The sequence below is a fragment of the Phocoena phocoena genome, chromosome 19, assembly GCF_963924675.1.
Source record: "Phocoena phocoena chromosome 19, mPhoPho1.1, whole genome shotgun sequence".
NCBI classification, from domain to species: domain Eukaryota; kingdom Metazoa; phylum Chordata; class Mammalia; order Artiodactyla; family Phocoenidae; genus Phocoena; species Phocoena phocoena.
In genome coordinates, this window is record NC_089237.1 from 52,675,358 (window position 1) to 52,694,002 (window position 18,645).

Below are 18,645 nucleotides of genomic sequence, written 5' to 3' on the forward strand. Positions count from 1 at the left end.
AAGGTCACAGACTCTTTACATGAGACAGGAGGGAATTAGTTCTGTGCATTTAGTGCCCCTTAAATTTCCAGAGAAATACTAGAAGGTAAAAAGAACGGCTCTTTCCATTTGCAAGAGAGCAAAAGGACTCGAACTCCTTCGGCTGGGTTTCAGCGCAGGCGTTGATCTGGCGCGCGTGCGCAAATCCGTTACCATAACGACCGGAAGACGCTGCACCTCTGGAGGCTGAGAGGAACGTGAGCGGAGTCTCCGGGTGATGGAGACCCAAACTTCGCCCAAGGATGAGGTGGCTGAGGTGGCCGAGCTGGAGCTTGAGGCCGTGATCGGATTCAATGGTGAGACCTAGAGCACGTCTGGGTTGGGCGGTTTAGGAACCCCAGGGATACGTAGTGCACACAGGGAGAGTGAGACCCCAGGTAGCACCTGGAAGGCAGCTTGGGACGCTGGCATGAGCGAAGCACTGGGGACCCAGAGAGCCCCTCCTCCCCAAAAGTCTTAGAGAGTCACATCCTCACTCCAAGCCTCAAAGAATGGGATGGGTTTTGCCTAAAAGGAACGAAATGCCTCCTCCTCCTTAAGGATAAGTAAGTGTGACTTGAAAGCCTTCGCCCACTAGTCAGCTCTCCCCTGGCTCTAAGCCCCACACAACCCGCAATACTGCCTGCCCCTCAGTAACCACCTACAGAATCCGTGTAGGCCCCTGGGACCAACTACCTTCTGATGTACTAACGAGAAGGGGCTGGGGTGGGGGAGGAGGGATTCTAATGGTGAGGATTTCAGTCCACGACAGAAGGCGAAGAGGACGCCAGGGGGAGCTGGAGAGGAGAGAAGCTTTGGTCAGAGGAGGCCTGGTTGTTCTGCCTAAATGTGACTTATGACCCCCTCCTATTTGCAACATGAAGGGGGGAAATGCTGTTTGGTTTTCTGAGAAGGATGAAAACATGCAATGGATTGCATTTTTTAAAAAGCAAACTTTTTATGGCTGAATAATATTCCATTGTGTATATGTGTCACATCTTCTTTATCCATTCATCTGTCGATGGACTATTACTCAGCCATAAAAAGAAACGAAATTGAATTATTTGTACTGAGGTGGATGGACCTAGAGTCTGTCATACAGAGTGAGGTAAGTCAGAAAGAGAGAAACAAACACCGTATGCTAACGCACACATATGGAATCTTAAAAAAAAAAAAAAAAATGGTACTGATGAACCTAGTGGCAGGGCAGGAATAAAGAAGTAGACATAGAGAATGGATTTGAGAACACGGTGGGGAGGGGAAGCTGGGGCAAAGTGAGAGTAGCATTGACATATATACAGTACCGAATGTAAAATAGTTAGCTAGTGGGAAGCAGCCGCATAGGACAGGGAGATCAGTTCGGTGCTTTGCAATGACTTAGAGTCGTGAGATAGAGGCTCAAGAGGGAGGGGATATATGTATGCATAAGGCTGATTGACTTCGTTGTACAACAGAAACTAACAGTATTGTCAAGCAATAAAGATCTATTTTTTTAAAAAAAGCAAACTTGGGCTTCCCTGGTGGCGCAGTGGTTGGGAGTCCGCCTGCCGATGCAGGGGACACGGGTTCGTGCCCCGGTCCGGGAAGATCCCACATGCCGCGGAGCGGCTGGGCCCGGGAGCCATGGCCGCTGAGCCTGCGCGTCCGGAGCCTGAGAGGCCCACGTACCGCAAAATAAAAAAATTAAAAAATAAAAAAAAATAAAAAAAAAAAAGCAAACTTTTAAAAAAGTGCATTGTGATGCCTGAAATCTTTAAAATTGTGGTAATGTAGACACAGAACAATCAATGGCTAAAGTGTTAGCACATTCTAGGACTTGGCTCTTGAGTCTTCGTTTTAGGTTAACAGTCTCTGATAGAAAGTGGGCATTTAGTGCATCCGAGATGCTGGCCATCTTTAGGGCTGATCACCAGGTCATTGGTAAAGGATGTGGATGACCTGCTATGAGGGCAAAGGGTCACAATGGTGACCAGCAGAGAGCCCCGCTACTGAATTCGTGCTGTTTTGTGGCTCTCAAAGACCAAATATATGGTCAATTATACCTCAGTGTCTCCCATGGCAATTATCTCGGCCTTTTAAAATTGAATAAAATTAATTGAATTGTTTCTACCTTCTTGATTTTGTGACAATTTATATTTTTTCATAGAGTCAAATATGCATTTATCTAGAACGACTGTATGACAAATAGTATGCTGTGCACTGAGAATACAGTGTAATACAGGGGTAAATCCATAGCCATACTTAAGAACAAGAATTTAGAACATTGGAAAAATACAGCGAAACTGAAAAAAAATCAGCCATCATTGCATTTCCTAAAGATATCACTGTTAAACTTTTGGTATGATCCTTTCAAATATACATTGACATATAAATTTTTTCCACAAAAGTGGTCTCATGCTGATATATTCTCTTATAATCAGATTTTTTTCCCACCTAGGATGCCATGCAAATCTTTCCTTAGCAGTAAATATACTCTATGCCATGATTTTAATATATTTTAATATAATATTCTGTTGCATAGATATGCCCCAATTTATTTAACCAATGTGCTGTTTTTAAAAATTTAGTATAACTTACATTATTTTGCATTTATTTTTAGATGCTACAAAGAACATCTGCATAGCTAAATCTTTTAACTCTTTAACTTTTTCCTTGGGATAAATTCGGAGTACATCTTAAAGATTTTTGATGTATCCTCCAAATGCCATACAAAATGTATACCAAAAAGACATATATGCGAATGGTTATAGTAGCATTATTTCAAATAGCTAAAAACTACAACCAAAATGTCCATCAAAAGTAGAAAGGACTAATAAATCGGTATATTCATAGAATGGATTACTCTGAAGCAATGAAAAAGAATGAACTACATACAGAGGGCAGAAAAATCTGTGCGCGGTTGGCAGAACTCACGGATGCCGAGGGCCGACTGTAGTACACACTTCTATGTAAGGAACTCGCGCATCCGCGTGTTTTGGTGTCCGTGTGTTTTGGTATCCGCGGGGGTCCTGGAGCCAATCTTCCACCAATGCAGAGGGACGGCTGTAGTGCTACACGCAACAATGTGGATAGATTTCACAAACATAATGTTGAATGAAAAAAGCCAGCTGTGACAGAATACGTACTGTACAGTACAATTCCATTCATATAAAGTTCTAAGATGAGGAAAATTAATTTACAGGAATAGAAGTCAAAGCAGCAATTACCTCTGGGGAGATGTAGCCTGGGAGAAGGCAGATGGGAAATGTCTGGGGTGTGGTTATAATCGGCTTCTTGATCCGGGCTGTAGTTATATGGGTTTGTTGGTAAAAAGTGACTGAGTTTCCCGTAATTTTGCCTTCAATGCAACACGTTTACGTAAAAAGGCTATACTACTTGTCGGAAAATAACCAAAGTTTTATGAAAGTGTGGGAGAAAGCTTCTATTCTAGGTTTGAATGGGGTCAAGATTAATTCAAGCAGTCTCTCTTTTTTTTTTTTTTTTGGCTACATTGGGTCTTCCTTGCTGCGCGCCACCTTTCTCTAGTTGTGGCCAGCGGGGGCTACTTTTCATCGCGGTGCGTGTGGGCTTCTCACTGCCCTGGCTTCTCTTGTTGCGGGTTGCAGAGCCGGGCTCTAGGTGTGCGGGCTTCAGTAGTTGTGGCACGTGGGCTCAGTAGCTGTGGCTTGAGGGCTCTAGAGTGCAGGCTCAGTAGTTGTGTTGCCCAGACTTAGTTGCTCCGCGGCATGTGGGATCTTCCTGGACCAGGGCCGGAGCCCGTGTCCCCTGCATTGGCAGGCAGATTCTTAACCACTGCACCACCAGGGAAGCCCTCAAGTAGTCTTTAAAGTTGGGTAGGAGTCGGTGAGTAAATATCCCAGGGAACAGATATAGGGTGAGCCAAGGAGGAAGGGGGAGAGTGTGGGGTCAGTTGGGGAATGGCAAACAATTGGCTGGCTTCAGTGTCATGGACTGGCAGGATAATACAGTAAAGAGAGCCTGGGATTCGATTTTGGAGGCCCTAAACACCAGGTAATGGAGTTTAGTAGCTCTCACATGGAAACAAATCAGAAGCAAAAGCAAAGCCCCTTTTATCATGGTGACACTAGCACTCATTGTAGAGTTACATGACAGTTTATGAGTTTTAACTTGAGGGTGTAAATATGTAAGTGCACTTGAATCTTCCAGGTACTGTACATTTTCAGTTCTCTCTCCTATAACACTGTCTGATTCTTTCTTCCTCTAGAGAGACAACCATTATCCTGAATCATCCTTCCCAGCTATGTTTAAAAATTTCACTATATATGTAAAATATTAAATATACTACATGCGATATACTATATATAAATTGTATATGTTCACATGTTCTTATATTTTATAATCTTTTAAAAAGATTAATCTTCTGTTTTATTGTACATTTGAAACCTGCTTTTTTCACCCAACATTACTTGGGTGATGATTTAATTTGCTTTAAATATCTATTTCCCTGTTGATGGGCTTTTATTCATTTACCACTTTTTACTAATATAAACAACGGCACAGTGAACACCTTTGTACATGGCCCATAAGCACAACTGCAAGTATTTCTCTAGGTTATATACTGAAGAGTAGATCTCGGTCCTAGGATACGTACATGTATTCAATGATGCTCAATATGGGCACATTTTCCAAAGCAATTCTACCAATTTACCCTCCCATTAAGCATTCTGTGAGTGTTCCCTTTGCTGAAAATCACTAATGCCTGGTACTGTCCACCTACTTAATTTTAGCCATTAGGATGGAAATGAAATGGTATCTCGTTTTGGATATAATTTGCATTTCCCTGGTCACTTGTGCAGCTGCATATCTTTCTATGCGTTTTCTGGCTTTTGAATTTCCTCCATCATAAATTGCTTCTTCGTAGCCTTTGCTCATTTTTCTGTCGGGCAGTTTGTATTTTTCTTATTGCTTCATGGTAGTTCTTTACATATTCTGCTGGGTATGATTCTCTGTCTGTTATTACGGACATTGCAAATATCTTCTCCTGGTTTGGGTTTTCTTTTCATTTTGTCTTTTGTCATTAGTTTTTAATTTTTTTTTCTTTTTTTTTTTTTTTTTTTGCTGTGCCACGCGGCTTTCAGGATCTCAGTTCCCTGACCAGGGATTGAACTCAGGCCACGGCAGTGAAAGCCCAGAATTCTAACCACTAGGCCACCAGGGAACTCCCAGGAAGTTTGTGATTTTTAACGTAACTTGATGCACATATTGGCCTCCGCTGTTAGGATTTGCTCTTTTGCGTCACTTTCTAGTCATTTCCTACGACTTGTATGTACATTAAGTCTTGTTTTTCACATTTAGGTCCCTGATCTATCTGGAATGTATTGTTTGTGGATGGTGTGAAGTAGGGATCTAAGTTTACTTTTACCCTATGGGTAGCCATATGATTGTTTATAAGGAGCCTGCGATGAGAAAAACTAACTATACGTTTCACAAGGACAAGATCACCCCCAGACACAAACCTTAGTATTATAAAAACTGACTGCAGAAAAAAGGAACGATGATCACAATGAAAGTGAAAGAAATCATTTATTCAATTAATATATTTGGCCATTTGAAGAAAACAAATCCGTCTAGCTACTGGAATCACATAATGCATCAAACTAAATTCCAGAGGGAGTTAAATATAAAAGCTGAGTTCATTAAGGACCAGAAAACTATATTAATAAATATCTGTGACTCTTTTGATGGGGAAGGAAATAGCAATTAAAAGAAGATGTTAAACTACCAAGAAGTAAACAAAATAAATGTGTGAGATCTTTATGAAGAAATATTAGAAATGCCGCCAGGGAGCATAAAAGGAGACTTCATGGAAAAACATACCCTGCTTTTAGAAAGGAAATATAACGTATTATTATAAAAATTATTTTTCCTTAAATTAATCTATACATTTAACGCCACTCCCCGAAATACGAACATGAGTTTTTCAAGTACTCAAGCTGACTTTAAAGTGTATATTGCAAAATAGATATGAAAACTAACCAAAGCAATTCTGACCAAAGATGAGTAACAAGGGAGGACTCATGTCTATTTCATATTAGAACATATTACAAAGATTTATAATTGTTGAGATGGTTCTTGGCAAATATCTGGAGGATTGGGGTCTCACTATGAGAAGTCCTGGGATTCTTCAGCCTGCCAGAGACTTAGAACGAAAACCCTGATTTTTATCTTTACCAAACTTCTGCCCAAGGTAGTGAATTCACGTTCTCCCTATGGCTATGCGCTCACCCAGACAGGCTTCTCCTGCTTCATGTGCTCTGTGCTTATCAGAATTACAAACACTGGACCTAGGTCTGAAGTGAGGTTCCTGGACCAGCAACAGCAACACCAGCATCACTTGGGAGCTTGTCGGAAATGCAGTATCTCGGGCCCCTCCCCAGACCTAAAATCAGAATCTGCATTTTAACCGGAGCCCCTGGGGACTTTTATGCACCTTAAAGTTTGAGAAGCTTATATATTAGACCAACCTTCTTGTCAGTGGAATAAAATTACATATCACCCCTCCCTGACACACACACACACACACAATTTTAGTTGAACGAAGGCTTATTTCAAAAGCGTTCTTTTGTGCTCAATTTAAATAAAAACCACCAGCCACTTCTGCCCCTGATTTATTTTTTAATTTTTTACTCTTATTTTTAATCTCTCTTTTAGGACATGTCCCCACTGGTCTAAAATGCCATCCCGACCAGGAGCATCTGGTTTATCCTCTGGGTTGCACCATCCTCATTCAGGCACTAAATACTCTGGAACAGAATTTCCTACACGGTCATGGCAACAATGTCTCCTGTGTGACCATCTCCAAGAGCGGAGTTTACATTGCTTCCGGACAAGTCACATTCATGGGCTTCAAGGTGAAAAAACTAAAAAATCATTCATTCTCAATAGATTTAGCAGTGCCTCCCAAGAAAAACTGCCCACTTCAGAATAGCTGTGTGCTACCCTGTGTACACCCTTCCTCCTCTTCCTTTGACCCCTCTCGGAACTCATTTTCAACCTATCAGGCTGAGAGCTGAGGAACCTAGTGGTTTTATACCCGATGGTGCAACTTGTGACCGGTAACGCTCAGAAACAAACGTCCCTGATTACAACTGTGTCCATCTTGTTGCTGTCGTGTTTGTAAGACCTGCTCTAATTTCTAGAAAAGTGACGAATGATTATTTCTCACCGAGAGGGGTAGCTATCTCTTCCAGTTCTTTCAAAGCCTGTCTATGATCTGACAGTGTATTCTTGCTCCCAGGCGGATATCATTTTGTGGCATTATAAGAAAAGGGAGCTGATTGCTCGGCTGTCACTTCACAAGGGCAAAATTGAAGCTCTGGCCTTTTCACCAAATGATTTGTACTTGGTATCACTAGGAGGCCCAGATGATGGAAGGTAATGAACTAAGCATATTTACCTATTTTCCGCCATGCATATTTCTAGACGTGTTAAGTACCCTCTCCTATCTAACATTCTCTGTTTGCCCATCTATAGAGCGTGTGTGGTGTGAAAAGGCTATGACGAAAGTATTATGGGACGCTGATTCTCAAGCCTGGCAGTGCATTGAAATCAGCTCCCAGGTGATTCTAATATGCAATTAAATCGAGAAGATGACATCATCTTGTCACCATCATTCTCATCATAGACAACAGCTAATTTTTTTTTTGAGCACTTACTATGGGACAGGTGTGTGCTGAGTAACTTAACTTCATTATCTCATTTAAGCCTCATGACAACTCCATGAGGTGGGAGCTATTGGGACCATATCACTGAGGAACTAAACTCACCAGCTGCTAAGTCGCAGAGCTGGGGGACAAACCCCGGCAGTGTGACTCCAGAGGTGGCATTTAAAATTTTTTAACTTGCCTCACCAAGACATGATCTTGGCGCTCAAGGATCTCACGGTCAAGTTTAGGAGGGAGAGAATACATACAAATGAAATTGTGGGGGGGAAAAGTATTTCACAGCATTATATTAGGAATAAAAATCAATGTAGTACCTATTCCTGTGTTAATGCTAAAGGAACATCATTTATAGAAGAAAAATAACACCTGAGGTTTGTGTAGGATTTAATGCTTTGGTGCACTTTCACAGATATTTTCTTGTTTGAGATCCACAGGTTAATTACAATGGAAGTTTACATTTGTGTGTAGTGTATATTGACAGTTGTCTTAATATATAGCAAATCAACAAAAGCGTCACGACATTTCCTCCTTTCACGGTCATTCTCTTGCCATGTAAATAATCAGACTTCCCTGGCTTATCCCCATTTGACTGTTTTGGCTTTTTTTGTGTGTAAGAAATGCATCCACAAATCAGCTATTAACATTCTTAGCTCAACTTAAGGCACATTGAAAGCTTGCGTGCACATTGAAATCACCTGAGGAAATAAGACCCCTGATGCCTGGGTCCCAGCCCCAGAGGCTTTTCAAGCTTGGCAATTATCACCCCCCACCCCCAGACCTTGCCGAAGAGTTGCCAAGGCTAGGCCTTGGGGGGAGAATAAAACGGCTCCTTAACCAAGACTAATCTGCAAAACTGTCATCTCCTCTGTAATTTTAAGCTTGATTTTAGGCTATCGAAGATTTGCTTACGGAAAACTGGAGATGTTGAGAAAAACATGCTCAAGAAAGTTTCTTCTTGAAAGAAAAACAAATTTTGCTGTAGGAAAATGCAACGTGCCCGTCCCCGAATAGTCACGGTGGTGAAGAGCATGGGGTCCTGTTGGCTGCTTTTGTATAGTCATGGGTCAACCCTGGCCGTGTGGGAGGCTCCGTTCTACCCAAACCACCTGGCGTCTCCACAGAGGGGGAGAAACGGAAGGGATGCTGGGAACTAGACTGGACACTCTAGAATTTGCATATGCATACATTTTGAATATTTTGTAACCTATCTGTGAAGCTTTTGCATTAATGTTATTGTACTATCAGTGTTGTACTACAACCTGCTTTTGACTAACTTTATACCAAGGATATCTTCTACGTGTATATATGTAGGCAATACATATCGCTCTTTGCAACAACTGTATGTTATTCAATTGTATGGATATGCTGGAGTTTATTTGGCCAGCTATCTGTGTTGGCGCCTTTTATTTATTTTTAAATCTTAAACTTGTTTTTGAAAAATTAAAGCTATACCTGTTCATGGTTTATAAAGCAAGTGTGTTGTCCTACTATGCAGAAGGATTCAAAATTTGTATCCCCTCCACCATGAAGAGTTCTACTGTCCAGAGGCACTTGGATTCTTTTTTTTTTACAGCCCTATTGAGATACATTTCACATACCATGAAATCTACCCATTTAAGATGTACAGTCAGGTGGTTTTTAGTATAGTGGTTAGTTGAGTGGGTTTGTTTGGTTTTTTTTTTTTTTTTGCCAGAATACTTCCCCAAGGACATTTTTTACGTGTTATATTGTGCAACCTTTGCCACAATCAATTTTAGACCATTTTCAACACCTCAGAAAGAAACCCAGTGCCCATCAGCCGTCACTCCCAATTCCTGCTCCACCACTGCCCCTGCCCCAGCCTCAGGCAACCACTAACCAACTTTCTGTGTGTATAGATCTGCCTACTCTGTATGTTTCACATAAATGAAATAATACAATATGCGGCCTTTTGTGACTGTTTTCACATTGTATGGATATACCACATTTTCCTTATCCATTCATTAATGTATAGACTTTTGGGTCGTTTCCACTTTTAGGCTACTATTATTACTAATGCTGTTAGGAACATTTACGTACAAGATTTTGTGTGGATGTACATTTTTATTTCTCTTGGGTATGAGGTTTTAACAGTCTTTTTTGATATTGGTTTCTCTAGTTTTTTACAACTTTTAAGTGACATGCCTCTCAATTTTTCCACGTTAGGTGGTATCTATCAACTTCCTACTAAGAAAAAGAATTCATAGCTCTTATACGACCTCCTTCCCCCTTCCTGGCGATCACGGTTATACCTTGATTTAGACCACCTCTGATAATTCATTCCACACGTAGAAAACTTGGGGAACATAGGTAGGCATGTTTTTCCATTAACCAGGTTTGTACCATCTGCATTCTTTTTCTTTAATACTCTGACCCCAGTGTTTAATGTAACACCCCCCACACACATGTTTGATATCATTAAGCAAACACTACTCAGTTTAGGACTAAATTGTATGACTGTACTCAGAAAGATGGAAAAGGTAACCTACAACCGCACTTCTCCCGCATCAGTGTCACCTGAGACTTTTTAGCAAAGCAGACTCTCAGCCTCCACCCCAGACCTACTGAATCAGAAAGTCTGGGGGTAGGTCCTAGCACTCTCTGTTTTACTAAGCCCTCCAAGTGAATCAGCTACATGTTCAAGTTTGAAAACATGCCCATGTCATCCCCTTTATTGCTTCTAATTAATGAATTTTTTTTTTTTTTTTTTGCTGGAGTACTTCCCCAAGGAAATTTTTTTACAAGAGATAAATGAGTGGTAAACTTTTACGCCCTGCCTGTCTGAAAATCTCTTTAGATTTAGCATCAGACTTGATTGACAGGCTGATGGTTTTCCAGCCTCATAATCATTTTCCTTCAAAACTTTTAAAATGTCACCCATTTATCTTTGAACCCAGTGCGATTGAGGAGACGTCTGGGGGGCAGAGGGGTGGTGTAATTCTTTTGTTCCTCTGTAAGTAACCTTTTAATTTTTTTCCTTCTAGAACCGCTAAAAGAGCCGTTTCTTATTTTGAAAGCCTGTTTTCCCCTGACTCTCTTTGTCCTTTCGTCTGGGCAGTGTGGTGGTGTGGAGCATAGCCAAGGGAGACGCCATCTGTGGCAGCCCTGCTGCCGGCCCCAACGTCGGGAATGCCACCACGGTCATCTTCTCCAATTGCTGCGATGAGATGTTTGTCACTGCTGGAAAGTACGCATCCGCTGTCAAGGTGTCCAGAATTTGTAAATCACTCGCACCAGCAAGTTTCAAACGTTTGACTATCAGCCATATGCGATCATTTCTGGTAGGGTCAGCATCGAGCAGCTAGGCGGGTGGGGTACCAAGCTGAAGGTCTGAACAGAGGCCTGCATCTGTCTAACAGAAGAACTTAATTTACAGGTTCACCTATCAGAGCCCTGTTTGGAGTTTGACATGAAGGTTAAACCTATATAAAAGCATCCCCTTTCATGTCACATACCAATTCGCAGGTCAGAAATCTGAAGGTAGGGTTGAAGCATATGTTGGTTGGAACGATCCTTTTCGGCCCACCTGTGGTCTCTCATCTGTGAAAGGCGCATGTCATTCGTTACTTTTCCAGCCAGAATAAAGAATCTGTGCTGTTTCCTGCCCCCACCTTGTGACATCCGGCAGGCATCTGTTCCGTGGCTAATTACGAGGAAGGATTTATTCAGAGGCCATGAAACTAACTGGCATGAAAGCCAGCCCCTAAGGAGAGAATCTTATCAGGACAGTTCTCTGATCCTAAAGCAGCTGACCACGTCCTACCCTGACTTTGGGGGGTCACTGGTGGCCGTGAAGCTCTTCAACTCCCTTCAGGTTTGCAGAGTCATTTGCCTAAAACTTTTACGGGGGGTCTATCTGCTCTCCCACAGGTGATTGAGCAGCAGGTATCAGCTAATTCTGATGTCTGCTGATAATGTGTCTCCAGGAGTCAAAACCTGAATTTAAACCTCATCTGGAGAGTGGGGGGATCATAAAACCTACTTCACAGGGTGGTTGTGAGCACTGAATGGAATAAAATCATCCCTCGGTATCCCTGGGTTCTGCATCCGCAGATTCAACCAACTGTGGATGACGCACCATGTTTAGATCTGCAGTTGGTAGAATCCGTGAGTGCGGAATTACGAATGCAGAACCCGTGGATACCGAGGAGGACCACCTATGGGCTATGGGCATGCGCGGATTTTGGTGTCCGCTGGCGGGTCCTGGAACCAATCCCCCGTGGATACCAAGGGACGACTGTATCTTGGGTAGATCACCAGGCTGTAACAAATCCCCCGAAATACCTAGTTCTCTTCCTTTCAGCTTCTCCTTCAAGGCACTGCAGAAAACAGAGAAGAGATGAAGTGTCTATTAAATGGGTATCCATTTGATTGCTGGTTTCTTTTCTCCAGTGGGACAATTCGAGTATGGGAACTGGATCTCCCAAATAGAAAGATCTGGCCAACCGAGTGCCATACAGGACAAATGAAAAGAATAGTCATGAGTATCTCGGTGAGTATTACTCTAAGCGTTATTTTAGGTAGCTGTTAGTACAAGTTCCCAAGATAGGTGTCTGTGTGTGTACGCATGTGTGTGTACGTGTGTGTAGGTACACGTACCTAGGGCTAGGGGTGGGGAGGTGAGGTCTGGACATGGGGGACATTGACTGAGGAGGCACAGGTGAGGGAGCTCCCGTGAGAAGCTGGAGAGGCTGCCTAGACGCAGCTATGGGGAAATCTGTTTCAGCGGGACCTGAACTGCCATCAGACCCCAGGAACCTGCCTCACCTGGAGGGAAGCAACGTAGCCAGGAGGTACTCAGAGCCCCCAGCACCTCCCTTTGCCACTTATGTTATTTCTGCACCAGAAATAAAGTTTCTGACAACGAAACTCCTTGTTGAAATGCAGTTTCCTCCATAAGGAGGAATTATTCGTATGTTTTTAAGGTGGATTCAAATATTCATGCATATAACCCCATTCTCCACCTCCTCTTTTTTAACGCATACTCATTTTATGAGTGTAGACTTTGAAATAGGAGATAAAGCAAATGCACATTCTCTCTGGAGGAGCACAGTTTCTCCCTAGGAGCCCTTCGGAGGTGTCTCGGGATGCGCAGGCTAACAGACACAGGTCGACTTCCGGTGAAATGCACAGGCTGCTTGAAGTCTAATGTTTCCTCCAGTTCTGAGTTTGGCCCTATTGTGCTCCCCTCGAAGCTGTTCTTACCCATCTTTGAGTCTGAGGAAACAGGAGTCGCCAGAAGGACCTTTGTAGGTCTTGTTTTTTTAAACTTTTAATTTTATATTGGAGTATAGTTGATTAACAATGTTGTGACGGTTTCAGGGGTACAGCAAAGTGATTCAGTTATACATTTTCCCATTTAGGTTGTTACATAATACTGAGCAGAGTTCCCTGTGCCCTTTGTAGGTCACAGTGGGGTTCAGAGAAAGCTCATCCCCTCCCTGATCAGGGGCTTGTGCACATCACTGGGGAAAACCAGGTCTTCAGATTTCGTTTTCCCTCTGATCCCCAGATGGCCGATGATGATAGCTTTTTCTACCTCGGCACCACCACTGGAGATATTCTAAAGATGAGCCCTAGGACCAAGCTGCTGGCAGACACTGGGCCTGCCAAGGACAGATTCAGTCTGGTGAGTAGAGACCATCAAAGTCTGCTCTGCCCTGACATTTTCTAGTGATTTCTTCCTGCCACTGTGAGCACAGACTTCCGTTAAGTGTCTGTGGAGAAAAAATGACAAGTCTGTGATGGACCCAATGTCACACCTAAATCTGCAAGGTTAAGTTGATTAGTTCGCTCAAGCCCTCCTCCCTGGTTTATATTCAGGGCAGAGGTGTTCCTTCGTGTCCTCAATTAGGGATCAGAATCACACCTTTTTCCCCCTCATCTTCAAAGCTCAGGGCCTGTGGCTTTGTAAGCACGTTGGTTCCAGCATTTGGGCAGCCTAGTTGCCATGTGTGAGAGACGTGCTCTTTCATTTACAAGACTACATATCATTTTATTTTCTAATCGAATAACCAGATCTTAGATTTTAGCCTCAGCTGACATTTGAAGTCATGAGCAAGACGTAGAAATTGTTCATCGTTTATATTTGCAGAATTCCTAACAATTCAGGTTAAAAGTCCAGTGAGAGATTTTGATATTTAAACCAAAATAAAAAGCCTACAATCAAAGGGTAATTGGACAGAATAAGTGCTGTTATTTCCAGTGTCCCGGAAAGTTACAAGGGCTGTTTCTACTAAACTTTGAATTTGAAAGCTGCCAGGTTCTGCACCTGCCTATCTCATGTCTGGTAATAGAACAGATGGTTCTAACTAAGCTTAGATGCATTTCCACTTAGCCAATAGTCCCAAGAAGCTTTGCAATATTGCACCATGTTCCTGGGAAGACGTTAGAGTTTTCTTAATCACATAACTGTTTACTATTCCAGCTTTTAAGGAGATGCATACGAGAGAAAGCTCTAGTATAGGTAGAGAAGAGTCTAGAAATAACCCCACAGGAGATCAAGGTACAGTCCAAGCCAGTGTTTTTCAAATTATTTTTAGGAGGGGGATTCCAATATATTCAACAGATGAAAGCAAAGCAGATCAGGTTAAAGGAGGGAAAGGCTGAGAGCCCTGCCAGTTCTGACTCCTGAGATACCTCCAAAGGGCTCCATAAAACGCTATGGGAGGGGCTTCCCTGGTGGCGCAGTGGTTGAGAGTCCGCCTGCCGATGCAGGGGACACGGTATTCGTGCCCCGGTCCGGGAAGATCCCACATGCCGCGGAGCGGCTGGGCCCGTGAGCCATGGCCGCCGCGCCTGCGCGCCCGGAGCCTGTGCCCCGCAACGGGAGAGGCCACAACAGTGAGAGGCCCGCGTACCACAAAAAACACTATGTGAAAATTCTGATCTGGCTATTTTTGCCTCCCCACCACCCGGGATGTAAGTGCCTCTCCAGAAAAGATGCTGACTGTCTTAGTGTTCCTCAAACCTGTGGCACTTAAGTCTCCTACGGATGCTTTAATACCTAATTCAGGTCCAATGGTAAATTCCATAAAGCGATGTTTCCAAGATGCCTTTTACACAAGCGGAAAGAAAAGAATTCTTTTAGGACAAAGGGATAGGAGGTATCACTGAAGACATTTGATTTGAATATTGAGTAATCTCGGGCAGTTACCCATTTTGAAACTCTACCGAAATGTTTGCTCTCTGTGTTGTAAGTCAATTATACTTCAATAAAAAACAGAAGACTAAACACAAACGAACAAAAAAATGTTTGCTCTATGGTTAGAGAGAGAAAGAATTGGAATGGTTTCAAATGGACAGGCAGCACTGTTAGGCATATAGCACTGAAATGAAGACGATGATGATAATAATAATTTAAACAACAGTACATACTCAGTAAATGTTGAGGGGTCAGACATGGAGCATAGCACCTTTCTTATACTTTCATTGGATCCTCACTGCAATCTGATGAGATATAGGTACCACTGCAACCGTGCTTTACAGATGAGGAAAACTAAAGCACGTGCCATTTCAGATCTCATGGCTAACAAGTAGTAGAACTGCTATTGGAAGCCCGGCAGACTGGCTCCAGAACCTGTGTGCTTGAACAATATCATCTGTAGTTGCAAAAAAGTTTATTTAGAAATTACACGTATGTAACTTTGAAGCTCTGTGAAACTCTATCCCTTGCTTCCCTAAGTCCCTGAACAAATGCTAAAAATATTTAGCATTCAGGGTTGTCTCCTCATGGGCCAGGCATTCATCCCATGGTCCTGCTCCAGCACTTTTGGAGCTGGGGGTGGGATGCAGGAGAGGGCAGCATGCAATTCTGGTTCATGCCTTCATATTCCTGAGCCTTGGTTTCCCTTCTCAAGCGTCATGGAATGCCTGTTGAGCCAGAACAGGCAAAATTCAATTTGAAGTAACTTGAAGGGACATAATATTTGTTTTATAATATCCAAACCTCATTAAGACACAAACCTCTCAAGTCACTAGCTCAGTATAATATTGAGTGTTTTAAAATAAAATACTGGGGGACTTCCCTGATGGTCCAGTGGTTAGGACTCCACGCTTCCACTGCAGGGGGCACGGGTTCGATCCCTGGTCGGGGAACTAAGATCCTGCGTGCTGCGTGGCTTGGCCAAAAAAACAAACAAACAAACAAAAAAAAAATTAAAAAAAGAAGATATTGGTCGTGCACATTTTCAGATTAGAACTTCACAGAGGATGATACAAAATGACCATCGTACATCCCCAGACTTTGAAGATGGCTTTGACTTTAAATATGTTTCCTATTACTGGTAAGATTACAGACTGAATGCTTTAGTTCAGAAAATACAATCACCAAACAATAAGGGGTCTCCTGTGCTTTCTTTGGATTTCAAATACAGTCTCTTTGCATTCTAAGGGTTAAGTTCTGGTGAAAACGGTGGCACCTGAGGAACTGATGTTGCCGGGGTCGTGCTTACGTCTCTGCACTAACTGCATTTGGGTGGATGTAAAGTGTTAATTTTTAATATATTCAGAATGCACAGGTGGTTTTAAAGGCAAGAAGCTTGGTGCAGCGTGTTTGCTCCTTGCAGGACCAGGAGGGCTACTTCCTGGCACACGAGCTTGTTGTTGGCACCGAGGTGTCTTAGCCAGCCTGGGGGTACATCACAGGCAACACCTTCCTTAGCTTCATCCAGGGCAGCATCAGCGTGGCCCTGGCCATGCCCATTGTGTCAGGTCACGCATAGATTCTTTTTTTTTTTTTGCGGTACGCGGGCCGCTCACCGCTGTGGCCTCTCCCGTTGCGGAGCACAGGCTCCGGATGCGCAGGCACAGCGGCCATGGCTCACGGGCCCAGCTGCCCCGCAGCAGGTGGGATCCTCCCGGACCAGGGCTCGAAGCCGTGTCCCCTGCATCGGCAGGCAGACTCCCAACCACTGCGCCACCAGGGAAGCCCATCATGCATAGATTCTTAATGATGAAACCGTTTGGCCTTTTTCTTAATGCTCTTTCTCCCCCTAGGGAGTGTCAGCTATCAGGTGCCTGAAGACGGGGGGTTTATTGGTGGGCTCTGGAGCCGGATTGCTGGTCTTCTGTAAAAGCCCCAGCTACAAACCCATCAAGTAAGTTCCAGACTCCACGGGGTTTGGATGGGGAGAGACCCTCTAGAGGGAGGTTTGCTTAAAGCCGGGAACTAAGTGATACTGGCAAAGTGATATTTGGTTAAAGAATCTCATCTTAGAGGCAGGAGAGATGGGGATATATGTATATGTATAGCTGATTCACTTTGTTATAAAGCAGAAACGAACACGCCATTGTAAAGCAATTATACTCCAATAAAGATGTTAAAAAAAAAAGAAAGAAAGAAAATAAATAAAGAAAAAATAAGTTGTGTCTTTGCCCTCCCAGAACTTACAGTCTGGTTTGGGGATAAGGTAGACAAACATTAAAAAGTCACTATAATATGAGATGATATATAAACACAATCTCATGGTCCCGATAAAGTAAAATATATAATGAATGTTGCAGAGAAGATTACAGAGGGAGTGATCTTGTTGGGATGGAAAGACACATCCCAGAGGAGCAGAGGCAGCTCTTGAACTTAGTTTCAACAGAAGCCAGATACCCCTAGACACGCTCCACGTGGCCTCTGAGCTCTATGTATATGGATATACATTGGAGAAACGAGTATCACCTGTTTTCATGCAGATGAATCTGTATTGAGCGCTGCTATGTGCCAGGCACTATCTTAGGTGCTTGGGAAATCAATGAATAAAGCAAAGAAAAAAGAAGGAAAAAAACCACCCCTACCCTCATGGAGTCTACGTTCCAGCAGGAGGGAGATGACAATAAATAATAAACAAAATAAACAAGTAAAGTACATGGTATTAGAGAGTGATGAGTACCATGGGGATAAATGAGTAGCTTGTGGAGAAGGGGGGTTAGGTTTTGAAGCAGACGGGACAGGTTGCAACTTTAAATTCAGTGCTCAGTGTAGGTCTTATGGAGAATATATTGGGACCAGTTTTGTGTTTGTATGAAGGAGAATAAAAAAAGGGGGAGGCAACTTCAGAGCAGTGTTGGGTAGACTCTGGATCCATGAAGTGAGTATAGGAAATTAACCCTTTCATTTTTTAACCCCTTGTTTTTAATACACAAATGGACCCATTGTAATGAAGATAATTAGACTCAAAGTAATTATTACAGGGTCGGTGCTGTAAATGTCTCCAGGATAACCCTGTGTGCCAGCAAGGCTCAAATTGGATACTGTGATTTCCTTCTCCTTGGGTTTGTAGATTGAGGAAGCAGCCCCCAGGAGAGGTCATGGAGGTTAGAAAGGGAACTCGGATGCTTGTACAGACAGCTGGGGGTCAGAGGTCCTGGCCTTGCCCCTGTAGCCCTGGGAACACTAGCACCCTGTATTCTTTGCAGCCCAGATGCCAAGGGTCAGTGTTTCTCAGCTGCCCTGTATGGGCTCATGTGGGGTTACCTCCGTTATCTCCAGCTGCAACCCTGTACCCCTGCCTTTCCAACTATGCCACCTCCTCAAAGGCATTTCCCAGGTCACACGCCTGATATGTGTCCTCTGTAATGCTTCGGACAGTTAATAAATACTCACCGATTGAGGAAATCTGCTTCTCCTTTTGCTTCTCCTTAAAGGAAAATCCAGTTACAAGGTGGCATCACTTCTATCACACTTCGAGGGGAAGGACACCAGTTCTTTGTAGGAACAGAAGAGTCACACATTTATCGTGTCAACTTCACAGATTTCAAAGAGACTCTCATTATAACTTGTCACTTTGAAGCTGTTGAGGACATCGTCTTTCCATTGTAAGTAGAAGACAGTAAAAATGATAACGTGGAGATTTGGTGCTGTGTGTAAGGACACGTAACTTTATTAATATACTTTCAATACCAACTAACATAATCCATCATGATAAGTCATAAT

General features: G+C 43.0%; 1 protein-coding gene across 2 annotated transcripts in view; it reads left to right on the forward strand.

Moving 5' to 3' along the window:
- The first annotated feature begins 256 nt into the window (after positions 1-256).
- The window catches only part of CFAP52 (cilia and flagella associated protein 52), a 33,383-nt gene continuing 14,994 nt past the window's right edge, over positions 257-18,645 (forward strand). The window contains exons 1-8 of one of the 2 annotated variants that reach the window (XM_065897263.1): positions 257-335; positions 6,691-6,890; positions 7,277-7,413; positions 10,780-10,908; positions 12,114-12,213; positions 13,234-13,350; positions 16,719-16,819; positions 18,357-18,527. In XM_065897263.1, coding sequence (XP_065753335.1) covers positions 257-335; positions 6,691-6,890; positions 7,277-7,413; positions 10,780-10,908; positions 12,114-12,213; positions 13,234-13,350; positions 16,719-16,819; positions 18,357-18,527 — 1,034 coding nt within the window. Of the gene's footprint in view, positions 336-6,690; positions 6,891-7,259; positions 7,414-10,779; positions 10,909-12,113; positions 12,214-13,233; positions 13,351-16,718; positions 16,820-18,356; positions 18,528-18,645 lie in introns of both variants that reach the window. The other variant, XM_065897264.1, reaches the window with a different exon arrangement.